General features: G+C 34.6%; 1 protein-coding gene across 1 annotated transcript in view; it reads left to right on the top strand.

Moving 5' to 3' along the window:
• Positions 1-22,402, top strand: part of STAM (signal transducing adaptor molecule) — a 28,750-nt gene extending 6,348 nt beyond the window's left edge. Inside the window, exons 2-14 of the mRNA XM_014893272.2 lie at positions 4,531-4,615; positions 11,104-11,179; positions 11,265-11,360; positions 11,817-11,963; positions 12,219-12,309; positions 13,309-13,501; positions 13,828-13,922; positions 15,142-15,230; positions 16,884-16,971; positions 17,872-17,926; positions 18,261-18,414; positions 18,913-19,088; positions 20,254-22,402. Coding sequence (XP_014748758.2) covers positions 4,531-4,615; positions 11,104-11,179; positions 11,265-11,360; positions 11,817-11,963; positions 12,219-12,309; positions 13,309-13,501; positions 13,828-13,922; positions 15,142-15,230; positions 16,884-16,971; positions 17,872-17,926; positions 18,261-18,414; positions 18,913-19,088; positions 20,254-20,503 — 1,595 coding nt within the window. The 3' untranslated portion in view covers positions 20,504-22,402. The remainder of the gene's footprint in view (positions 1-4,530; positions 4,616-11,103; positions 11,180-11,264; positions 11,361-11,816; positions 11,964-12,218; positions 12,310-13,308; positions 13,502-13,827; positions 13,923-15,141; positions 15,231-16,883; positions 16,972-17,871; positions 17,927-18,260; positions 18,415-18,912; positions 19,089-20,253) is intronic.
• Positions 22,403-22,840: the final 438 nt, after the last annotated feature.

Raw genomic sequence — 22,840 nt, 5'->3', positions numbered from 1 at the left:
AAACTCATATACTTAGATCTTTTTGGCCTGGCTTCTCATTCAGTAGGTGTAATGCTGTCTTCTGGGTTTTAGGTATGGTATTTCAGTGAGAGCCTATGGCATTTGTAATGACGAATAATGTTTTCCTTAGAAGCCAGGTGCTGTTCAGTGCCATATAGATTTTATTCAGGGGTTTACTTGAAAAAAGATGCAATATGTGTTTGGAAGAATGATTTCAGCATCTAGATGCTGTACTTGAAGGACATTATATTCTACAAATTAAGAAGCTAAGGATACAGACACAGCTGAGATTTCTGTCATAGGAGGTGCACTTTGCTTCAGAATATTATTTGTTCTATATGTGATTTATGACAATGTTTGTGTGGTTGGAGCACCAATTCTGACTCAGGAGTTACAAAGCTGCAAACTGTTGGTCACTGAAAGGTGTGTTGGTAGGGAAGTACAACTAATGCTAACCTTGTTCTCTTATGTTTTCCTAAGTGTCTCTTTTAGATATATTATATGTTTTAGAGACTAACTGTTGGGCAAGATGGGATAGGTCTGACCCAATATGGCTAGTGTTTTGAATGAAGAAGTATAAGGAGAGAGGCCTAGTGATTCCAAGCTCTTGTGCCTTGAAAAGTAGCCAAAAAATTATACATTGGTTTTGTGTCTTTTGTGTTTGCTTCAGGAACTAAATAAAGTGTTGTGATAATTAAAAAAGGTATTCTTATATTATGCTCGATCATTGTTATTTTTGACCAAAGAACCCTAGATCCAAGTGTTGTTTTCTGCTGAAATTATGGCTCTTATGAATATGTGTGTCTGTCTTTATGGAATTACTGCTAAGAAAAGAATATTAAATAACTCCTGAAAAAACAAAGGTGAGCTGTAAAGAAGTGTAATGAAAAAAGAAAACCAAGGAAAAAAAAAACCAGTTAAAAAAATTTAAAACTACTATTTTACTAACTACTATTAATAGTAATTAGGATTAATAATAACTATTAATTACTACAAATTAACCTAACGCAACATAAGATTGTACAGTCTTGCACTGCTTAAAATTACTATGTTCAATTGTAGGCTCGTGCTCAGAAAACAATGCCTTGAATTTGAGTGGTGCAGCATCATGGAAGAGAGCTGTGATGCAGTCCTGTTTCCTTTGTGTTTGGCATAGCATTAATAAGCTTTGAAATATGCTGATTTCATGAAGGAGCCAGTGCTTTCTTTTAAAGTTGTTTTTGTAAAGTTTGAAATGTTATCTGATCCTGGCTTGGCATTCACTAAGTTGAGTGAGATTTTGAAGCAATGATAAAGTGGAGGGATAGGGTCTGAACTAAATATTAATTCTGTTATGGTGGAATTATTTTCAGTCAGGGATGGAAGATGAGCATTTCTTCTTTAGGTTATCTTCTATGTGCTGTGCTAATCAGTCCTAAGACTTTAAACACAAATATCTGTTTTTCCTCCCCTCTAAGGGTCCATTCCAGTACTAATACAGTCTGCCATTGACATATCAAATGTACCTGAAGGCTGGGGAAGTGCCAGCTGTTAGGCAGGGTAGGCAACTACTGAATGCACATAAACTATTTTTTTGCCTGCGAATGTGTGCTCATGTTAGAAGAGAGAGTATTCATGGATTTTAAGTGATAATAGTGTAAATAATTTAACTTAAGTAGATTTAAGTAATAATTTTGTCTACAAAGCTTTGATGCAACAGAAGAATTTTGTCAAAGTGTCTTTGTTGCTTCTATTCCCAGAGTAGTGAAAGGCAATAATAATTTGCTAATGTTCTGACAGAGATAGTGGCCTGTTTTGTGGACAGTCAGTTCAGACAGTGTGCTGCTAACATTTTTAGTATGTTCTTGACTTTTAACTCCCCTTGTTTGAGACAGAATTTAAGTAAAACTCTAGAGGCAATAGTTTGTCTCATGTCGTACCATGAATTTTATTATCTAATTGATTTATTGGATGGTTGCTACTACAGAAGACTGAAAGTATACAGTGAAACTTGGTATCAGGCTAAAATTTAGTAAAAAACTAACTAGTGTTTGTTGGTGGAGGAAGTACCCTGGGGGAAGGCATTGCAAACAAATGGTACTTTTTATATAGGACTAACTTTGCCAAGAAAGAACATGGCCATAGCAGAAAACTTGTAATTTTACTCATGGATAAATTTGCAAAATATTCTCATTGAGAATTAAAATAAAGGTTATAATCAGTGTGGTTAATGTGGGTTATCAATCACTATCTTATTTGTAGTTTTAGCCAAAGTATTTTAATTAGCACAAAGCGCAGTTTGCTGTTATAGTAAAATGTTAAGCATACATTAGTTTATTCCTTGGTTTGTTAAAGACATAACTGATTGCTATGCCATTTCTCTTTGCTGACATTGTGAGGAAAGAAGGATCAATTGTTATCAAAAATACAGACAACTGTCTGTTATGTAGAACAATGGATAAGACCAAGGTTTCAGTTCTGTTGGATTGCTCATCTCTGCTGAAGGATGTGCTAGCTGAAGTGCAGCATTGGGCATGAGTGAGCAGTCTGGGTTTGTGAGCTGCTTGTGTGAGCTCAGAGCCTGGCAGAAACTTAAGGCTTTGGAGAGAACTGTGCAAGCACACTTTGACTGGAGCTAGTCCAGCTCCAGGAGAATTGGCAACAAACTGAAGCAGTGGAGTCCTGGAAGTAAACTGCCTCCGTGTGGTCTGTTCTCTGTGTCTCTGGACTGTGCTTATCAGCTGCTTTCAGTTCGAGGAGTGCAATGTAGGCAACTCAGGCTCTGTGTTTCAAAAAAGCAGTTCTGGTGCTGCAGTTGAGGCTGTCTTTGGTAGCAGGATAGCTGCGATGTGCATAGACTGCAATTTCAGAAGACTGCCTTGGTCTGTGATGGTTCCTGCAAGGCATTGAGTTCAAGTGTCTTACTTGAAAAATCACAAATTTCTATGATTGTTGGTCATAGGCATGATTTGGAGCAAGAGCAGACTGAAAGGAAAATGAAATGGTTGGTTGATCAGCTGGTATATCTTAGTGCCAGATGTTAGCGTTGTGTCTACCCATAATTTTTGATATTTCTGTTAATTCTGAATGCTTTTTCTAATCAAACAATTTTTCTGATAGGATTTAGAAAAAAGATATAGTGCCCTTTTACTCTATCTGAGACAACATATAGAATTGTAACTAACTTCTATTTAGGATTTTCCTATACTGTTTTGCTCTTTTCCTTGCACCAAGGAGTACAGCTGATGTGTTATCGTTTCAGTTGTATATATGTCAGTGTTGAATTTTTCCTCAGAAATACTTTGGGAGCACATAACCATAGAGTTTTGCTTTTCTGCATTTTTGTTCCGAATTCAGAAACTAATTAACTGTAATCTACATCAATTTGTAGGACATAGAAACACATTCATAAGAAGAGCCATCAACTTTGATATGAATAATCCTTGTAATTTTTGGAGATTAGATGTTTTGCTTTGTCTTTCTCTTTGCAATTTTGCCAGTGCTAATCTAGATAATGCATCTTTCCCGGCAGATAAGTTTTTATAGGAAATCTTTGGTTCCTTTCATAAAACTAAGTAGTCTGAGACATTGCCTGAAGGATGGTACTCGTTGCTGACACATTTTTTGTGTTTTGTGGATAAAGCTGTAAACACTAGATGAAGCAGGGTTGGGAAACAAAGTTTCTGTATTATTCTGTGCCCATTCTCCTACTGTTTGGTTACTAATTAAAGATGTGTGTGCATTCCCTTATGCTCTCCAGTCCTGATCTGATCTATCAGTATTTAGATAATCTTCTATTGCACTGTAAGGCTCAGTTTCCTTTAATGCTTTTATTTATTGCCATCCTTACTGTAACTAAGCTTTTCTGGGGAGAAATAGGGATGGAGTCTATTTTTCCTTCTGATATTGAATCTATTTCTTTTCTACCTCCTCTCTCTGTTTCTCTAGTCTTCACCAGGGACTCTTGTCCTAGTAAAAAAAATTGGAAGGAAGAGTCACAATGGCTTTTTTGAGATTTTGGTTTAGCAGTCTTTATAACTGAAAAGAAACAGTGAAATATATCATCCAAAGCAGAAATAACAACGAGAATATTAAGTTTAGTGATTATGATGACTTTTTAAATCCTTCTTGTTGAGATGTAATAAATCAAGCAGTTTAGTGTCTGGGAAGGTGATAAATTTAGTTGTATCTGACTCTGCAAACAGTGAGCCAGTGCTTTGGGTACTCGTATCCTATTAAACTTTATAGTTCAAATGGAAAAAGAAATCTGTTGGTAGCTATACTACTTGTGTCATGTTCTGGTACATCTATGATGTGGTAAAACAACCCCAAAATATGTTTCCTCATTAATTAAAATTAATGGTCACAAGTGAACATTAGAAAATTAAAAATAATTAGATGTAACATTGTTAATATATGCATTTTATTAAGTATAGGGATTTGTCATACATTTGGAAATATAAAAAGATGTCATATTTCAACATCATTGTTGACAATTTTTAATTTTCTTTTTAAATTTGTATTTTGATTTACTTATGCTTTATTTATCAGAGAAAGCAACCAGTGAGATGAACACTGCAGAGGACTGGGGCCTCATCTTAGACATCTGTGACAAAGTTGGACAGTCACGCACAGGGTAAGTGACTTTAGGAATTTCCTCCCCAACCGCTTTTAATTCTGTTGTTTCAGTCTTATTCCCAGGTGAGAGGAATTATTTTTCTGTTATCTTTTATAAACTTCTGCAACAGCTAACTTTTACTTAAATTGATTACAAATAAAAGGAAAATGTATGGGGTTTCTGCTGTAATATTTTGCAATCCTTCCTTTGGAGACTGATCTGTTAAAATTAGGACTTGTGTACAGCAGTTTTTTGCCAGTGTTGCAGATAAATTGATATGTTTTAGCAGTATCACTGTAAACCCAGGAGGCTTCATGAGGCATTTTTCTTGCAGAATCATTATCTAAGTTGGAAGTGACCTCCAGAGGTCATCTAGTCCACCCCCTCCCGAGCTTCAAACAGGTCTAATTAGATCAGGTTGCTCAGGACCGTGTCCAGTCTTGAATGCCTCCAAGGTCAAAGGTTCCACAACTTCTGTGGGCAACATGTTTCAGTATTTAACTAGTTGTACTTACTAAGTAAAGAAATAAAATAATAATCCTGCAATCTGATTACAATTTTCCCTGTTCCAACTTACCTGTTGCATCTTGTCCTGTGACTGTGCAGATCTAAGAAAGAGTCTGGCTGCATATTCTGAATATACTCTGATGAACTGGTTGTTGAAAGCAGTAAGGCCCATTTTTTGTCTGCTCTTCTCAAAGCTGAAAGCACCTCTCCCATCTTTCCTTGTATGTGACCCTCCCTGACCATCCGGGCAGCCATCCATTGGACTTAGGGCAGTGTGTAAAGAGCCTTCTTGCACAGGGGAGCCCCAAAGTGGACAAAGTGCTCCAGATGCAATCTTACATGTGCAGAATGGAGGGAAAGGGTCAATTTCCTGACCTTGTTGGTTGTGCTGACCAGTAGTTCTTGCCAGGATGGGGCTGGTTGTCTTAGCTGCTGACACCTCTCACCCAATCGGACCTGCAGATCATTTCCTGCTTTTCATGTGGTCAGCTCCCGTCCTCATTTAAAATGCAATAACTTACCCTTGTTCTTGTTGAACTTCCAGTCTGCCCATCATTTCTCCAGCCTGTCTTGGTCCATCTGAACATTAGCCAAGCTCTCCAGTATATTGATTATTCTCCTTCAGCTTGCTCAGGTCAGTAAGTTACTGAGAGCACTGTTGGTCCCAGCAGAAATCCTTGAAGGACACTGCCTGCTAGCTGGAATCTGCACTACAGGTGACAACTCTTTGAGCCTGGGAGACCAGCTTTCTACCCACCTTTATCCAGACCATATTTCATCAGCTGTGTTATAAGGACACTACAAGGGCTTCAGCTGTATCAGCTGTCAAAAATTTGCTAAAATCAAGGTATAAAGGATCCACTTCCCTCCATTGTTCTTGCCATCAGACCACCAGTGTCACAGAAAACAACAAGGCTTTGTGTTTCTTCCCCTTGTTTTCAGAAGCCATTCTCTGTCATCAGGTCTTGGATAAATATACATTTTGAAGATGTGGTACTAAATTAAACACATCTTGATATGGGCTGCTAAAGTTGCCTTTTTTAATATTTACTGAGCTCTTTCATAGAATTTATTAATGAACTTTTTGGACAAGAAAAGATAATTTGAGCTAGCAACTAAAGTGCATTTTAAAGACATTATTTCAGTGTATTTCTAGTGCTTTCAGTCAGTGTAGTATTAGGACTTGGAAATGTTTTAAATATACCTTCTCAAAGTATTCCTTGTAACAGTTCAGGTAAGGAACAGACTCAAAAAGAGAATTTTCCCACTGTTGCTGTGAAAGGCTTCTCCAAGAATGACTTGTAAAACTGCCAGAAACAGTGTGAGATGCCAGAGAGCAAAGTCCCACCTTGGACTTTTGTTGCAAAGGACAGGTTTGCAAATGAGCTTATTCCTTAGGATTAGAGATGGTCTCTGGTGGAGTACTTAAAAATAGAACAGCATATTGAGACTTTTGTGCTGTTGTGTGTAACTGTAGTTAAGATAACAGCTGGCAAGTTGTTAATAATGTTTCATATTAATATTTATATGTAAAACTGAATTTCTGTTCTTTGAGCATGTTGATACTGAGCTTGTAACAGTTAACTATATTATTGAGTGTTTCAGTATTCTATTTAATCACTGAAAGCCTTTCCATAGATAAAATTTAGTCTTACAGCAACATAGCCTGAACAGTGCTTAAATGTGTGTACCTGCAAGAGACAGCAGTACAGACAAAGCTAGAGCTCTTCTGGTAATGTGCAGCTTAATTTCTGTTGGGATTTGTGAGGTTTGTTGGTGTTGATTTTGGTCTTTTTCTTTTGTGTGTTTGTATTTTAGTATTTTTCTTAATAAAACTGTTTTATTAAAAAAAAAGTGGGACTTTAACCTTTGTAATATTTATCCTGCTTGTAATAGGCTGCCAGCTGACTTGTTGCTTAAATTCAGATTCTGTTAAAACTTGCTGAGAATGGGGTTTCTTTGTTTTTGATGGATTATGACATGCAGTAGCAAGGTAAAGCAAGACCATGTTTACCATTAAGAAGTTTAAATGGGATGTGCTTAGCTGTTTGAAATTCTCCTGCAGTTTAAGTTCCTCTGACAAAGATGCAAGTCTTCTTAACTGGGATTGGCTTTAATCTTTTAACCAATTTTGCTCCAGTACAAGCTGTTTGTTACTGTTCTTGGCAGAAGTTTAGATTACAAAATCTCTCCTTTGTGGATTTTCTTTATAGCAGTCTGTAAGCTCCATTGCATCCTGCAGCATTCTAGATTTGTGTTACCTTACACCTGAAGCCACAGCAGCCTAGAAAAACTTATTCATTAAGTAACATTCTGGTATAGCACATTGTCTGCCAATTTGTTGATATTCAGATTCATTGTTGGAAAACTGTTATGCTACAAAGGTGTTGTATTTTCTCATAAGATAAATTAGTTACGGTTCCATAACGTAATTGCTACTGTTATTTTTTACATGGTCATACTTCCCATACGGAGAATTGCAAATTGATGGAAATGTTATCTTGCTTCCTTTAATCCAAAGAACTAAACCAGATTTTTAGCAAGTTAGAATTCCACTGAATCTCTCTCTTTTACTGCTTTCTCTGGTTTTTTGTGTATTTCAAAATTAGAGTTGTTATTAGAATTTTTATAGAAAACACAGGAGAGACAGAAAACATGTAAATATTTTAACAATATGACTTACTTACGATAGTCTATATGAAGTACTATTCTATGTAGTATAGAATTAACACTTTCTGCACATTTCACATATCAGGTTTTTAGATGATCTAAAATTTGTCTAATGATGAGACCACACATTTTTTAATCTCTGAATTTCCTTTAGGATCTCATACAGCTTAGCAGTTGCCCATCACATTGTTTGCATCCTGTTTTTTGCCAATATTAGCTCAGCGAGCAAGTTGCCTTTTCAACATAGAAGCATGATTAAAGCAAATGTTTTACTGTTAGAGGCAATCCTTTCTGTCTCCTGATTTTGTACAGCATTCTTGAAAACTTGTTTATTTTTAAAATTTTAATCACATGGTGTGATTCTTGAGGCTGTCCTGTGCAGAGTCAGGAGCTAGACTTCGATGATCTTTGGGGGTCCCTTCCAACTCAGGATATTCTAAGATTGTGTATTTGACTGACATTTTAGATCTGACTACAGGAAAGGACTTTTGTATAGTGTTGCTTTTCTGCAGTGAAAATGCTTACAAAACTGACTCTATTGTTTATAATCTCAGAATAAAATAACATTATTGAATTTGAAAATTTGAATGGTTCATTGAGCAGAATAAAAGGAAAAATTAAAGGACAGGTATGGTGTATTTTAGCAAAGATGCCTCCCTTCTTCAGTCGTTTCAGTGCTAGCCAGTTCCTAACTCTAATTGTGTTTGCATTTGGCTTTGGGACAGTTGTACTGTTTATTTCATAAGACATATCAGTCTACATTGAAACTATCACAATTTCAGTTTTTTTCCAGAAAAGTTGCTTAATTTAAAAAAAATGATGGCTGAAAAAAGATGAAGTCAGTGGCTGAGAGACTACACCAAAGGTTGAGAAAATAAAAATGTTCGTTGCAGCACTCTCCACTCCCACTGGGGGTGGGTATTGGAAAATAGTCATTGAGAAATGGTTTGTCCATATTGCTGCTTGCCTAACTTTATCTTGATCCCTTAAGAATTAATCACTGCCTCAGCAAGTCAGTGTTCTGGTTAGCTTTTTCTTCTTTGGATGCTTTTGTGCCTGTTCATGCAAGAGAGAGAACAGCAAAACTGCTTACTTGATAGTTTTCCGATGTGTCTTCCATCTTTTCCCCCTCAAATTATGCAATCTTGGTAGCATTTTACATTGTAATTGCAGTGTATGTCTATCAGGCTGACCAGGAAGCTTTATGACCAGCCTGTTTCTGAAGGAGCAAAGAAGAAAGCTGAGTCCCACGGAGTTACCTTAGACTGTAAATGAACAATACATTCCTGAACATATCAGAAGTGTTTTGTGCAAAGTAGTATTTTGGATTGCAAATGCTGCTGCTTGTGTCCTTGTTAAATACAATACAATCAGAATTTTTTTCTGCTTTCTAAAATTAAACCTGAAATTCACTGTGAACATTTTCTGTATATATTGGTATGTGATGCCATATGATGCCACGTATGATACATAGCTTCGATTGTATCTTGCCATATTTTCACTCTACTTATTTGTTATTGCTACTCCTTGTGGTGCCTCTGAAATTCATAGCATCATTTGAGTGGAACTGTGGCTGAATATTTGTATTGTATGATTTGGAGAGATGCCTAATAAGTAGATATATCTACACTCATAGTGCATGCTTCCCTCTGGTTTCTGCATAGTGCTTCTCATAATTTGCACACTAAATGATGAATTATTTAGAAGTAAAAATAAGAATTACAGGCCTGTCTAGAATACGTGTTCTTACCCTTGGTGACTAAAGATTGGTACACTCGGATTATTTTCTTTATCTACATGTAATAAAAAAAATTCTTATTTTTAACATATGAGTCTTAATTTTAAAACATTGAACACTCAAGTATTGATCATTACTGTTAAATATATGAACAAGTAGATTGTACTTGAGACGTGGGGATGATAATTTGGCTTTGAGGCGTTCTTATTACTTCTAATAAGACTTTGGATTCCTTTGTAAAAAAAAATCGTATGTTAATGGTCCTGTTCCAGAACTGGTAAGCTCTAGATCCTGCACCCTGCCTTTATAAATACTGGCTTCACAATGGGCAAGTACTTTTTTGAGCTTGCAGTCATAGAACATTGTTAATGCTGTTCATCAGCTAATGGTTAGAGAAAGCAGTTATTTCTAAGAATTTTAGTCTGTATTCTTTCTCAATTAAACTAAACACACAAGAATTCTAGGATATTTAGTAGATAAAAGGCAGTACTTGCCTTAAAGCCTTCATCTGTAATAATTGGTATATAAAGGTATACACTGAATGATATGTACTTGTGTTGTGTGACAGCACTTTCTAAAATTAGTGCCACTAAATATGAGGTGGACATTTCTGTAAAATGTAGACACTGCCAAATATAGTATAGCCAAGCAATGGTGTAACTTATACCTGAGTTTCATGTTAATTTTTGGATATCAGTTCAACAGAAAAATACTTTTGCTTCCAAAGACAACCATGCTATAAATGTTGAACTCCGTAAATGTGTAAAAAAAATCTCTTAGTTTAGATTTACTTTCTCTTTTCCTCTTTTTCTACTTACCCTCTTCCAGGGCTGTTTTTTCTGGTATATTCAACAGATAATGACTGTATACTCATGATAATTTCTACCTCAGCCTGGTTTAGCTTTGCACTACTTTATAGATGGAACAAAGTATCAGAAAGTCACAAAGCTTTTAATATGCTAAACTCTGAAATGCCCTTTCAAATTCTTTGTTGAGTTGCTTTTCGTGTTATTTTTGTCTACCACAACATAGGTAAGACTTGAATTCTGTATTTAATTGTTTTGAAACTTTGATGTAGATTGTCTTACAGGTTTTTTTTTTTAATTATTGAATCATTATATGTCTTATTTATAAATGCTGTTCTGTAGATTAAAAGAGACTCTGAGGTACATGATGGTAATTCAAAATAAAAGTAGCAAAAAGGTGTTGGTAAATCAGTATGTAAGGAAATATTCTTGCATATATATGTGAAATATAGAAGAGTAGGTTCATGGAGCATAGAGAATTCCAGTTCTCTTAATTGTAAGGGATTTTATGCATTTCTGGAGTATTTACAGTAATTTGCTTAAAGTACAAGAGGTAATATTAATTACTGAGGGGTTTTGATAATTAAGAGAGCTACAAATCCTACAGATAGAAATGGCTACAACTGTTTCTGGTGTTTAATTTGTATTTAAAAAAAATTTAAAAATAAACTACAAACTAATTTATGGTGTTGAGGACATCTTTGTTAATGTTGTAAGCATTGTCATGTGTGCAATAGGAAATATTTATTCCATTACATATTTTTAAGCTATCCTGTGTTTTTTAGGCCTAAAGATTGCCTCCGCTCTATTATGAAGAGAGTGAACCATAAAGATCCGCACGTTGCTATGCAAGCATTAACAGTAGGTTCTTTTTAATGTAATTAATTTTCTTCCTGAAAAGTTACATTGCAAAAAAATCTCTAAGTTTTAATCTTTCTTTCATTAGCTTCTAGGAGCGTGTGTATCAAACTGTGGCAAAATCTTTCATTTAGAAGTCTGTTCGAGAGATTTTGCCAGTGAAGTAAGCAATGTGTTGAATAAGGTAATGTATTGCATTGATTTATACATTTTACCTATAGGTGAAATTAGATAGAGAGAAGATTATTCTAAAGGCTGTGGCTCTCAGAACTTCCTGAATGCCACTTCATACTAGTTAACACAGGTATTCTGCTTGGGGGAGGTGTGGTTTGTTAGTTTTTAAATAAACTACTTTATTTTCACTTTAAATAATATGGTAAAACACTAAATACAAATATGATGAAATGGAGATAAAACAGGGTTCTATGTAATCTTATTTTACTTTATTTTGGGCCTAGCATGTACTGTACTGGTACAAACAGAAGTCTGATGTATTATTCTCACTTTCTAATAAAGACTGAGTGCTAAACTTGACTACAAAATAAAGTTTCTATATGTTTTATATTGACAGTAACATGCAATTACTTGAAATTAAGATCAGATTCCTACATTATTTAACTGTTTTTTACTGTCTGTGCAGGGTCATCCAAAAGTTTGTGAAAAGCTGAAAGCCCTTATGGTGGAATGGACTGATGAGTTCAAGAATGACCCACAGCTTAGTTTAATATCTGCTATGATAAAAAATCTCAAGGAGCAAGGAGTTACTTTCCCAGCTATTGGTTCACAGGTATATTAGATTTTTGTGGTTGCTTTTTGTTGTCACAAATTCTTTTTATCCTCAGCTCTGTATTTTATAGTTTGTACTCTTGAATTCTAGAATGTTTGGCGAACAAAATGAAAACTATCTTAAACTTTTCTTTGAGGAGTGAAATGTTCTCAACTACTTTAGATATTTATATATATTAGATGAATACAAAGTGATGAACTTAACGCACTGTCAGTTTTTTGCTGGATTCATTTTTGCATCTTTTACTTTGGTTAGGCTGCTGAACAGGCAAAAGCAAGTCCAGCTCTAGTTGCCAAAGATCCTGGTACAGTAGCCACCAAAAAGGAAGAGGAGGATTTAGCTAAAGGTGAGTGCATTTATTTACTGACATGATGCATATTGATTTATTTAAATGAACGTTAGCCATTGTGTTCAGTAACACTGTATGTGTTACTAATGGTTTCTTCAATAGTCAATCCACCAAAGTCTACTTTTAAAGAGATCTATGTCATGGATATCTGCATGAGTTTCATAATGTTTGTATCCACCCTGACCCTTCTTAAATATGATCATTTTTTTCTACAAACTCGAGCTGAGTTTATTATGAGAGAAACTTCTCTGCTCAGTCAAGCTTAATTGAAAATGACGCAGAAATGTGAAATTATTCAAGGAATGGCAGGGAGGAAAATAAGGAAGGGGCAAATTTTTGCTTGTTTAAGCAAAAATAATTTTGTCAATTATGAATTAAAGAGGGACTTTAGAGTGAAGGTGACCAAGTACTGGCACAGCTTTCCCAGAGGTGTCATGGTGTCTTTATTCTTGAAGATATTGAAAAGTTGTCCTTGGCAGTCAGCTGTGGTGACCCTGCATGAATAGGGGATTGGACCAGATGACTTCCAGAGGTGCCTTCCAACCTCACCCAATCTGTGTAAATCTGATTCTGTGAATCCAGGCTAAAGTCTAACAGAGAACCAGTGTGCACTGGAACAACAGCATCTTTTTAATGTTTCAAGCAAGCTGGGAAAGTTCAACACGGTGTAAGATGTAAAGTAAGAATGTAAATATTTTACATCTGTTCAAAGTTGTAACAATAATATAATAATAACAATTGGATGACTTTGTGTAGTTATTCTATTTGTGCTTAAGTGCTATTTATTTATCCTGTCCGTGTTGGGAGCCTCAGTAAATTCATAGGCAGAATTCTGCTCTCTCTTTGTTATTTTTCATTAATTCTAAGAGAAAGACAGAAAGTCATTAAAATGCAACAGGAATAGAATTATACTAAAAGTTTTCACAGAATTAAATTTTCATATCAATCAACCCATTTTTATAGGGAATTTTCATCTGAGTAACTCTTCTTTTGTAGCTATTGAGCTGTCACTAAAAGAACAAAGGCAACAGCAGACAACACTTTCCAGTTTGTATCCAAGCACCTCAAGCCTTTTAACAAACCACAAACACGAGGGACGAAAGGTTCGTGCAATCTACGATTTTGAGGCTGCTGAAGATAACGAACTAACTTTTAAAGCTGGAGAACTTATAACTATCCTTGATGACAGGTAAGTTATATAGAATGCCTACTAGAATTATTTTAAACTGTAAAAATTAATTAGAAATAATTTTATCTTCTATGTAGCAGCATACCTTGACATACAATGAATGGAAACATATTTTTGTGTTAGTACTTTATTTTGCTATCTCCTAGATTTCTTACAAATAAATGTATTTGCATAAAAATTATTCTGTAAAGATCTCTGCATATATACAAATTATATTTATATGCTAGTAATATAAATGTCTTTACTGTGCAATTCCTAGGAAAGTTCCATGTGAGTATAGGATTTCTGATGGATGAGTGCTTTATTTATTTATTTTTAATCTTTAGTGATCCAAATTGGTGGAAAGGTGAAACTCATCAGGGTATAGGATTGTTTCCATCTAATTTTGTAACAGCTGACCTTTCTGCTGAACCTGAAATGAGTAAGTAACATTACATTTATCTATATATGTTTAACCCTGCCATGGCTCATGGGTGATTTCCTTTCCCTTATGAAGGAGTTCACTTGCAAATTAATGTGATAATTGAAGTAAAACAGAGGAGCCCTTGCTATGCTATCACAAACAACAGTCAGACCAAGCTTGCCCAAACTGTCTTCTGCTGAAAAATGCTGCTGTCTGCTGCTGCCTTTGTCAGCAGCTTCTTTGAGACTCATGGAATCACTCCATTGACACCTAGATAAACGTGGGCAACACCAGCGTTTTTTCCAAATCACCTTTTTATCCAGTTGCAATGGTGCATGTCTAATTGAGATGAAACTGAAGGCCCCATGGCAGATAGGACTTGGAGACAGATTACCAGTGTTTTAACAGTTCCAGAAACCTACATACTGTAGGTATGTACATGTGCATAGTGGACAGAAGGATTTTCTGCATGCAGCTTATTTATTTTTACCTATTTATATCCATCCAATCTACTTTAAATATTAATAAAAATACTAAATATTAGACAAGACTTCAAGATTCTAGAGCCTATTTCTGTAAATCTTGTGGGTTTGCAAGATTAATCTTCTGTGATCTCAATCTGAGGGTGCTACAAGTATAAGCAGGTCAGTGGAATTACATCCTGTAGCAGTCATTTGTGCTATGTTAAGACTATCTCATAAGAGTGTATAATAAGAGTTGTACTTGGCTTTTTTGCTAAACATGGAGCTTTTTTGTACTAGTCTTCACTACTGAGGAATGAGATGCTTTGCATATAGAATTTGGTGAAGAAGGAGTAGAGAAATTTGAGACCTTTGGGTTGTGTACTTTGCTCTGGAGAAAAGGAGGCTCAGTTTGTCATAGATTATTTTATCAGTTTTATCTTAAATTTGACTTGCTAGCCCTATTGTTTCCAATCACTCTTTCTGAGTCTCTTATCCTGATGACTTTTTAATGTGTGTATTATGTGCAGGGAGACTATGATAAAGCCATTTACTTACTAAAACATGTTTCTGCTGAGCTTGTGTGATCTATTTTTTTACAATGTGGAAAATTATTTAGGTCTGTGGCTTTCAAATGTCAATAAAATACTAATTTTTAAAATTTTCACAGTAGAGGTTTCAAATGCAAAGAACCTAGCCAATATATTAGTTATATAATGTTTATGCCACTGATAATTTTTCTTTTTAAAAATTAAATCTGACTGTTTATCTTACAGTGAAAACTGAGAAGAAAACAGTGCAGTTCAGTGATGAAGTTCAAGTAGAGACAATAGAACCTGAGCCAGAACCAGTTTATATTGATGAAGTAAGCATGGTAAAAATACTGATTGGTACTAAATGCTGAGACATTTAAATATGCAGTGTTTAACCATTTCATCTTGTATGTCAACAATATGATAAAAAGAGAATGGAAAGAAAGGTTTCTTTTAAGTAATAAAATAAATCTGCAATATTCTCTTTTGTTTAGGGGTCTTGAAGGAATTAAGGAAATTCTTAGGAATTTCTGAAACTGAATTTGGAACTGCCTTCCATTTAGGGCCATACTCGGGTGTTGTACATCTGTTTACTTCCAAGCTAGAATCTTAATGTTGATTGGCACATCTACTTTCAAACTTTGCTTAAAGTATTTCAGGATACCATAGAGATAGCCATCTTGGCTGCTCACTTAGATTTATTTCCAGTAAAACCACACTGTCTATCCTCAGATGGAAAGATCTCTTTCTGTCCCTGAAAAGTCTGAATTTCTGTTCCTCTGTAAGTAATATTTAGTAAGATATTTACAATCTCACCACAGTGATCCTGTAGGGTTTACAGGAACATGCCGTCCAGGATGTTTCTCCCCTGTTTGTTTTTTTGTTTGTTTGGTTTTTTTTTAGTTTTGTTTTGTTTTTTGTTTGTTTTGGGGTTTTGTTTTTTTTCCTTCAACCTGGGCTCTGTCATTGTTTTTTGAAATGAGAAATCAATTCCTGCCTTCCTGAAAGTCCTATTTAAGTCCCATCTCAAAAACTTCTTCCCAAGAGATAATAGTTTGTAACCTGCTGAAATAGATTATCTGAGGCTTGCCTTGAGGTGCCTGCCAGCTTTTGTTTTCCATGAGTCCATTGTTGATTTTTGGTTTAGTATCTTCTTTTGTTTTTAAATTTGCCACAGTTTAATTTTTAAGGAAGTAGTTAATTTGATGTTTCCCCACTTTTCCGTGGTTTAAGGAGGACAAAACGTGATGTTATTTTTTTTAGTTTCATACAACCTATATAACTTAGTGTGGAAAAGACTATTTATTTGATAGTGTTCAGCTAATAAATGATTAAAATAATTTACATGTAATGCTTTTGGTACTTTAACCAATATAGTCTACTCCAAGGCACATTTTTCAAAGACTTTATGCCTGTTTATTTTCTAACCTTTGATATTTTTATTATAAAAGGGTTGCACTTGAACTCCTTATTTAAGCTTGACTTAATGCTTGATGTAAATCCAAACATCTTAAAACAACACTTCCATATACATTGGTAATGACATGGCTCACGTACTGAATAGGCTTCATGCACTTAAAATTGCTTTTCAGTGAATTTGAAGTACTCTCTCAATGTATTCTGTCAAAACATTTCCACTAATCCCACTAGGTGGTGGTATTGCATATGTAATAACTAGGCTGAAAAAATAGGACCTGCTCAGAAAATAATACATGTTTAGAAGGACTTTTAGGAATAAAGGAGTATTCTGCACATTCCACTTCTTACCACTATTTTTTCCTCATTTGGCTTTTCCTTGTTCAAGCATCTTCATTTCTGTAAAGTAGTATCTTGTATCATTTGTATTTCCTTAAACTTAGTCTAGTTGATTGGCAAGTGCCAAGACATCAAAATGGCTGTTGTGAACAGCTGCTTTAGTTTACTATCCTGAAAGGGCTAATTGCCTTGCTGCCACTTTTGCCCTAATTATACAATTTGTGTTCTAGGATAAAATGGACCAACTCTTGCAGATGTTACAAAGTGCTGATCCATCTGATGACCAGCCAGACCTCCCAGAATTGCTTCATCTTGAGGGTAACAAAAAGGAATGAGTATTTTCATTGTTGTTTTCCTCACTGGTAATTTTCTGTATCAAAGCAAATTGAAACTAAGCTGAAACTACGTCAGCTTCATGTGCATGTGAGAAGCATGCCTGAGAAAAGTGCCCGAGCCGTAATTATCTTCTAACTTCTTGTTCCCACATTTATGAGACCAAAGTGCAAAATGTTAACTTAAAACAAATCAACTTTTCTGTAAAGAAAACTGTTTCCTATATTACTTTCCTTTTCAAGACACATAAATACTTAATTCAATCATATTCACCCATTATTTTTTTCCTTCATAGAGTAGCACATCATGAGTGGTGAAAGGAGTGTCAGGAAGATTTCATGAGAGGAAGCAGAAATACTACGAAGGTTTAGGATAGACCTGTGGGTGTCCCACATGCTTTTCACTTGCATATGTATTTCTGGAGGAGTTGCATATCAACAAATACCTCATAGAGTGCTACAAATTGTTCTACTCTTTTAGCATCAAATTATTCAGACTGCCTCTTCATAGAGGCGTTATAGATCATTTTACTTAGGTTGACAGATGCACAAAAAAGTTTTGAATGGAATTTGGAAAAGGAAGAAAGGAAACTTCCCAGTTATGAGACAGAACATAGGCTTAAACTGACAATTCAGATACCAGACTTTTATTTTAAAATATACTTTTAAAATTGTACCACTACTAAAAACTTTAGCTGGGTCTCGTTCTTAAATTGTTCATGATGCTACCTCTGTTATTAAAATTTTTTTTGGCATAGAGATTATAGTAATGAACTAAAATAAAATTGGACTAGCATCTATTTTTATCTATTTTTTAAAATTGCTTTCTGGCTTTGCAGTATGGAAATGTTTTACTCTGATATATTTTAATGTCTTTCTATTCTAGCAATGTGCCACCAGATGGGACCTCTCATAGATGAAAAATTGGAAGATATAGACAGGTAAAAAGAAATGTCATGTGCATTGACTGAAATTAAAATTCATTCTTAGAAATACCAGAGTTGGAACTTGATAGTATCTTAATTTCTGTGAATACTGGGGGGAAAAAAAGTGTATTTATTAGTAGTTTCTCTGAGAAGAGATCTGAAGATTTTTTTTTCCCCATAGTCGCATAATAATTTATAGTGTCGTACCATTTGACTCTCTGGCACTTGTCAGGCATCACTTCACAATAAGAAAATGTTACTTAACATACCTCATGAAATTACTCTGTTTTGTCTATCCTATACTAAAGTTATCTAAATTGTAGAATGAACTGTAAAATATATTTTCTAGGAAACATTCAGAACTTTCAGAGCTCAATGTTAAAGCAATGGAGGCTCTTTCTTTGTATAACAAATTGGTGAATGAGGACCCAATGTATTCCATGTACGCAAAACTACAAAACCAGCAGTACTACATGCAGTCATCTGGTGTTTCTGGCTCTCAGGTATGGATGTAACCTTTAATAGCCATTGACCTTATCAAGTTCACACTGACTAAGCAGTGTTTTGTCTCAGGTTTTTGTACAGTATGTAAAAAAATAAAAACAAAAATGTTTGTTTTAAGCTAAAAGTTTTGAGTGCTCTTCTTTTGTGGGTTTTAACGCTTTTAGTGTTTTTCTGTTCAGTTCTTTTTGATCAAGGAAAAAGCCTATCCTGGGCTTTAAGTTGCATAAATTAAAAAATAAAACAGCCATGGCTTTGCATCAAAGAAAATAAATAACCAAAGGAGTACAATTTCTCCCTATCTACTCATAGATAATTTAACATGAAAATGATGCTAGGAAAGAATTACCATTTTTAACTTCAGTAATTTAATGCTAAATGCTCTTTATGATTATTAAAAAAAAAAAGGAAACTAAACGATTTGAGAGGATGTTCTAAAGTCAGATATTAAATAGCAAATTTTCTTATATTTTATTTCTAATCTTTATTTAACTTCCTAGGTTTATCCGGGGCAAACTCAAGGTAATGCATATTTGGTGGCAGGGAGTGCACAGATGGGCCACATTCAAGGTTACAACCTTCCTCCAGAACAGCTCCCTTCTCTCAGCCAAGGCACAGTTACTCCATCTGCCAGCTCAGTAATTCCTGGTCAGCCTGCACAGACATCTTACACAAAGTAAATTTAAATATTTTTCTATTCAAGTTTAAATCAATTTCAACAGAGAAATTTTAAATTACAGGAGTATACTTATTAATTACTTTTTTAAATTACAGGAGTATAATTATAAATGCAACTGAACAATACTTTAGTGCAGTTATTTCCAGAGTGCTTATTTTTGGTGTCATGTATTTGGTAAAAACTACTTTTTTATTACTTTATTGTTTTATTATTTTTTCAATTTTTATCTAATTTTTCATTTTCTATATAGGAAATATGTAATTTATATAGCTCTATACTTTTTTCTATAAAACAGAGAAAATTATACAGACATGATTTAGTAGTAGTAAGTAACTTCTAATATACTTTTAATGTTAAAGATTATCTGCTGCTCTGGCTAGCTCTGTATAATTTCTGAGAACGTATATTCTACTTCCTTTGTCAAATATCTCACCACAGAAGACTGGGGAGAATTCTGCTCATTTTGGGAATGAAGTGAATAGCCTATGAATACTTACTAAAGCTTATACATTTTACCCAAATAAGGAAGTTAGAGTAGTACATTGGGTAGATGGCCAAAGATGCTAAGTATTGGTTAAGTTACCTATATTGTGAAAAGGTTGGTGGGTTTTTGTTAGTTGGTTTTTGTTTGTTTAGGTTTTTTGTTTTTGTTTACTCTCTGTGGAAAGTTATTTTATTCTAAAAAGTTGGGAGAGACATTCGTCTTGAGGCATTAATGTATTTGTTAGTCTTTGTCCTCAAAGGTTTTAATTTGGGCTAGTAAAGCATACAATGATAAAGTGAGTTTCTGCATATTCATCTGACTTGTTTTGCTATTTAAAACAGTTTGCTGGGTTTTGTGTTTTTTTCATGAACAGAATGGAAAATAGATGATATTCCATGTTGCACCTTAAAAAAACCCACAAGTACAGATTCATGGTCTAATTTTAAATTCATTGGGAGTGTTTATTGTATGTTTAAATCAGAGGAGTGTGTTTGAGTTTTAATGGGAACACTCATTGGCTACAGTTTTAAATATGCAATGTGTCCAGATATAGAAGATTTTTGTGTTTATAAATAGAACAACTGAAGAAGCAATAAAGTTTTGCTGTTGGTAAATTTTTGGTAATTCTACTTTAAATATTTTTTCTTTTTTTTTTTTTTTTTTTCTTTTTTTCCCCAGTGCAATGGTTGGTTCTGTTGCTGGAAGTACCTACTCTAACCAGCCTTCAGTGTACAGTCCACCACCTGGTACTGTTGATGTTGCTGCTTATCAGAATGCTGGAACTAATATGTCCCAGGTGCCAAACTATAACTTAGCACCTACGGCTCTGCCACAGACATCAGGCAGTCAGCAAGCACCTCCACAACAGCCACAGCCTCCACCACCTCAACAGCCACAGCATAGTTACTCACAGAAGGCTCTGCTATAGGATCCAGGACTTCTGATTCCAAATCTTCTTTAACCTCTGCTAAAGGCGGTTGGCGATTCTGAGTTTCTTCATTTAGTCTCTTAAACTTTGTTTATCCTCAGCTTAATAAGAATCTCTCTTGGTGAACAAGTTCAATTTGCACTGACTTTTTAGGATTTTTTTTTTTTTAATTTTGCGGAGGAACTGATATATTTAGGAAATTTAATTCCTTTTAAAATGCCTAAAAATTGGTACAAGATTATTTATGTATGGTTAAATTGGCTAGTTTGTGAGAACTCAACCATTGCAAACTGTTGTGGCATATATGTTATGTACATATAGTGTGTGATTGCAGTAGTGCCCATTTCGTATAACTATGGTGGTCATGTGAATATATTTAACACAATGTTTAAAAATAATTTGCTTTACTATTTTATTTTAATCATGAACTGACAACCGTATTTCATGTCTAGTTTTAAGACAGATGCAATGTCTTTTTCCAGTGCAGGAAAAACAGCAATTCTGCATATCATGGTTAAAATTACAAGCTAAGGTCTATATATGAATTTACAAACTTAGACAAGTTTCACTACTTCTTGAATTGAACACAAGTGTATCATGACTATTAGATTGCTTATCAACCAAAGTAAATTTGTTAACTAGAAAATGATTTGGGGGGATAACAGCAAATTATGATTCTGCTTTGGACATAATTACTAACTTAAAACTACTATTCAGAGGCTGCTAACTTATCATGGGACCATGAAACAGATCAAGATCTTGCATTTTATCATGAGAAGCATGTAATTTTATTTTTCCAGGTTGTTTTTTAAAGTGAGAACCAGAACTATGTGTGTTGGTAGAGATTACACCAAAGACAGACAGAGGAATTGATTTGAAAGAGAAACAATGGAGTTTTAAACTGGACACACAACATGAATTACACTATTTTATTCAAGTCTTCTTAATTAGAACATGGAGAATTATGGACATGTAAATCACTTTGCTGACCAAACCTTCAGGGCTTCGTTTTATCTCTTGTGGCCTTGCTTAGCAATTTGTTCTGTTTACTGTTCTAACACAAACACTTCTGCCTTAAACGTCTGTTTCAATTTCCAGTTGTACCACTTGAGTTTATTAGCCCTTCTATAGTTTGAATAGTTTAGGAGGCATCTCATCTAAATCCACTTTTAGTTTACTTTAAATTCTCTTCTGCAGCAACGTGCATTAGGCTGTTTTATACCCTTGTGTTCCTCAGTAACTTAGCCACATGGATTTGTAAAGTATGGTATTTTCTTTCTGTGGATGAGGTGCTGCAAAAGAAACATGGTAATGGAAGGCAGCATTTCAGGTGTGCTTGAGCAGAGTTTTTTGTACAAAGACTGTTGTTACTTTGTGTTTGTATTCCATCTAGTAATGCATCCTGGTTTTGCCTTTTCCAGCAACGCTAATTCCACTACAGCAATACTAGATGGCTTCAACATCAGATCTGCTTTCAGTCCTGTGTGTATGTCAGAAGTTGTTTGTTTTGTGTACTGTATTTTAGTGTGATGCTTCTGGAATTAAATGTTGCAATTGTACATTATACTATAAAATGAGCTCTGTTATCCCATATACTTCTGCATCTGTTCACAATTACCTAACCTTTGTTTCACTATTTTAATTGACATCAGTGTTTTGCTAGATACTTTCAGATGACTGCTTTGCATAACTTCTGACAAAACATGTTCATGGTTGATTTATTCCAGTTGGGGATGTTCTAGCCAGCTGATTGATCTAAGTCTAGGATTTTCACATATTTATTTTCTCTAAAATTTTTAAGTATCCTCATAAACTGTCATTAATTATTTCAGTACTTGGTGTCATCACAAAAGCCTGTGGAATTTGAAAGGAAATACTAAAGAAAGAATAATAATCCAACATACTGTGTCATGGGTGACTTTTTATGGGTTGAAGAAGTTATGTCTTTAGAAAGGACTTATAGTATAATTTATATAGTGTTCTCTTTATGCATTAGGTATCTTATTCCAAAATCAGATATTCAATGTGTACAGAAGTGTGTAATTTATACACAAAAGTGAAAATAATTTTTTATTCCATTGTTCGTAGTCCCTGACTCAAGAGGAAGCTTGAAGCATCAAGATAGTCTTTTTGATATTAAGTATTGTATTCTTGTGTTGTGTCACATGTTCCCTAATAAGGGCAGGTGGAACTTCTGTACAGAAATGACCCAGAAAAAAATACTTTTTGTTAGTAATTTGTCATGGTTTTTAAAATTTTTGAAGTTTTTCCTTGATATACAGAAATGCTAGATCCTGGTTTCTCATTTGAACCTTATGTGTATCACAGTTTTTCTGC

The sequence above is a fragment of the Sturnus vulgaris genome, chromosome 1 (assembly GCF_052056855.1).
Source record: "Sturnus vulgaris isolate bStuVul1 chromosome 1, bStuVul1.hap1, whole genome shotgun sequence".
NCBI lineage: Eukaryota > Metazoa > Chordata > Aves > Passeriformes > Sturnidae > Sturnus > Sturnus vulgaris.
This window is presented reverse-complemented; position numbering and strand designations above follow the sequence as displayed.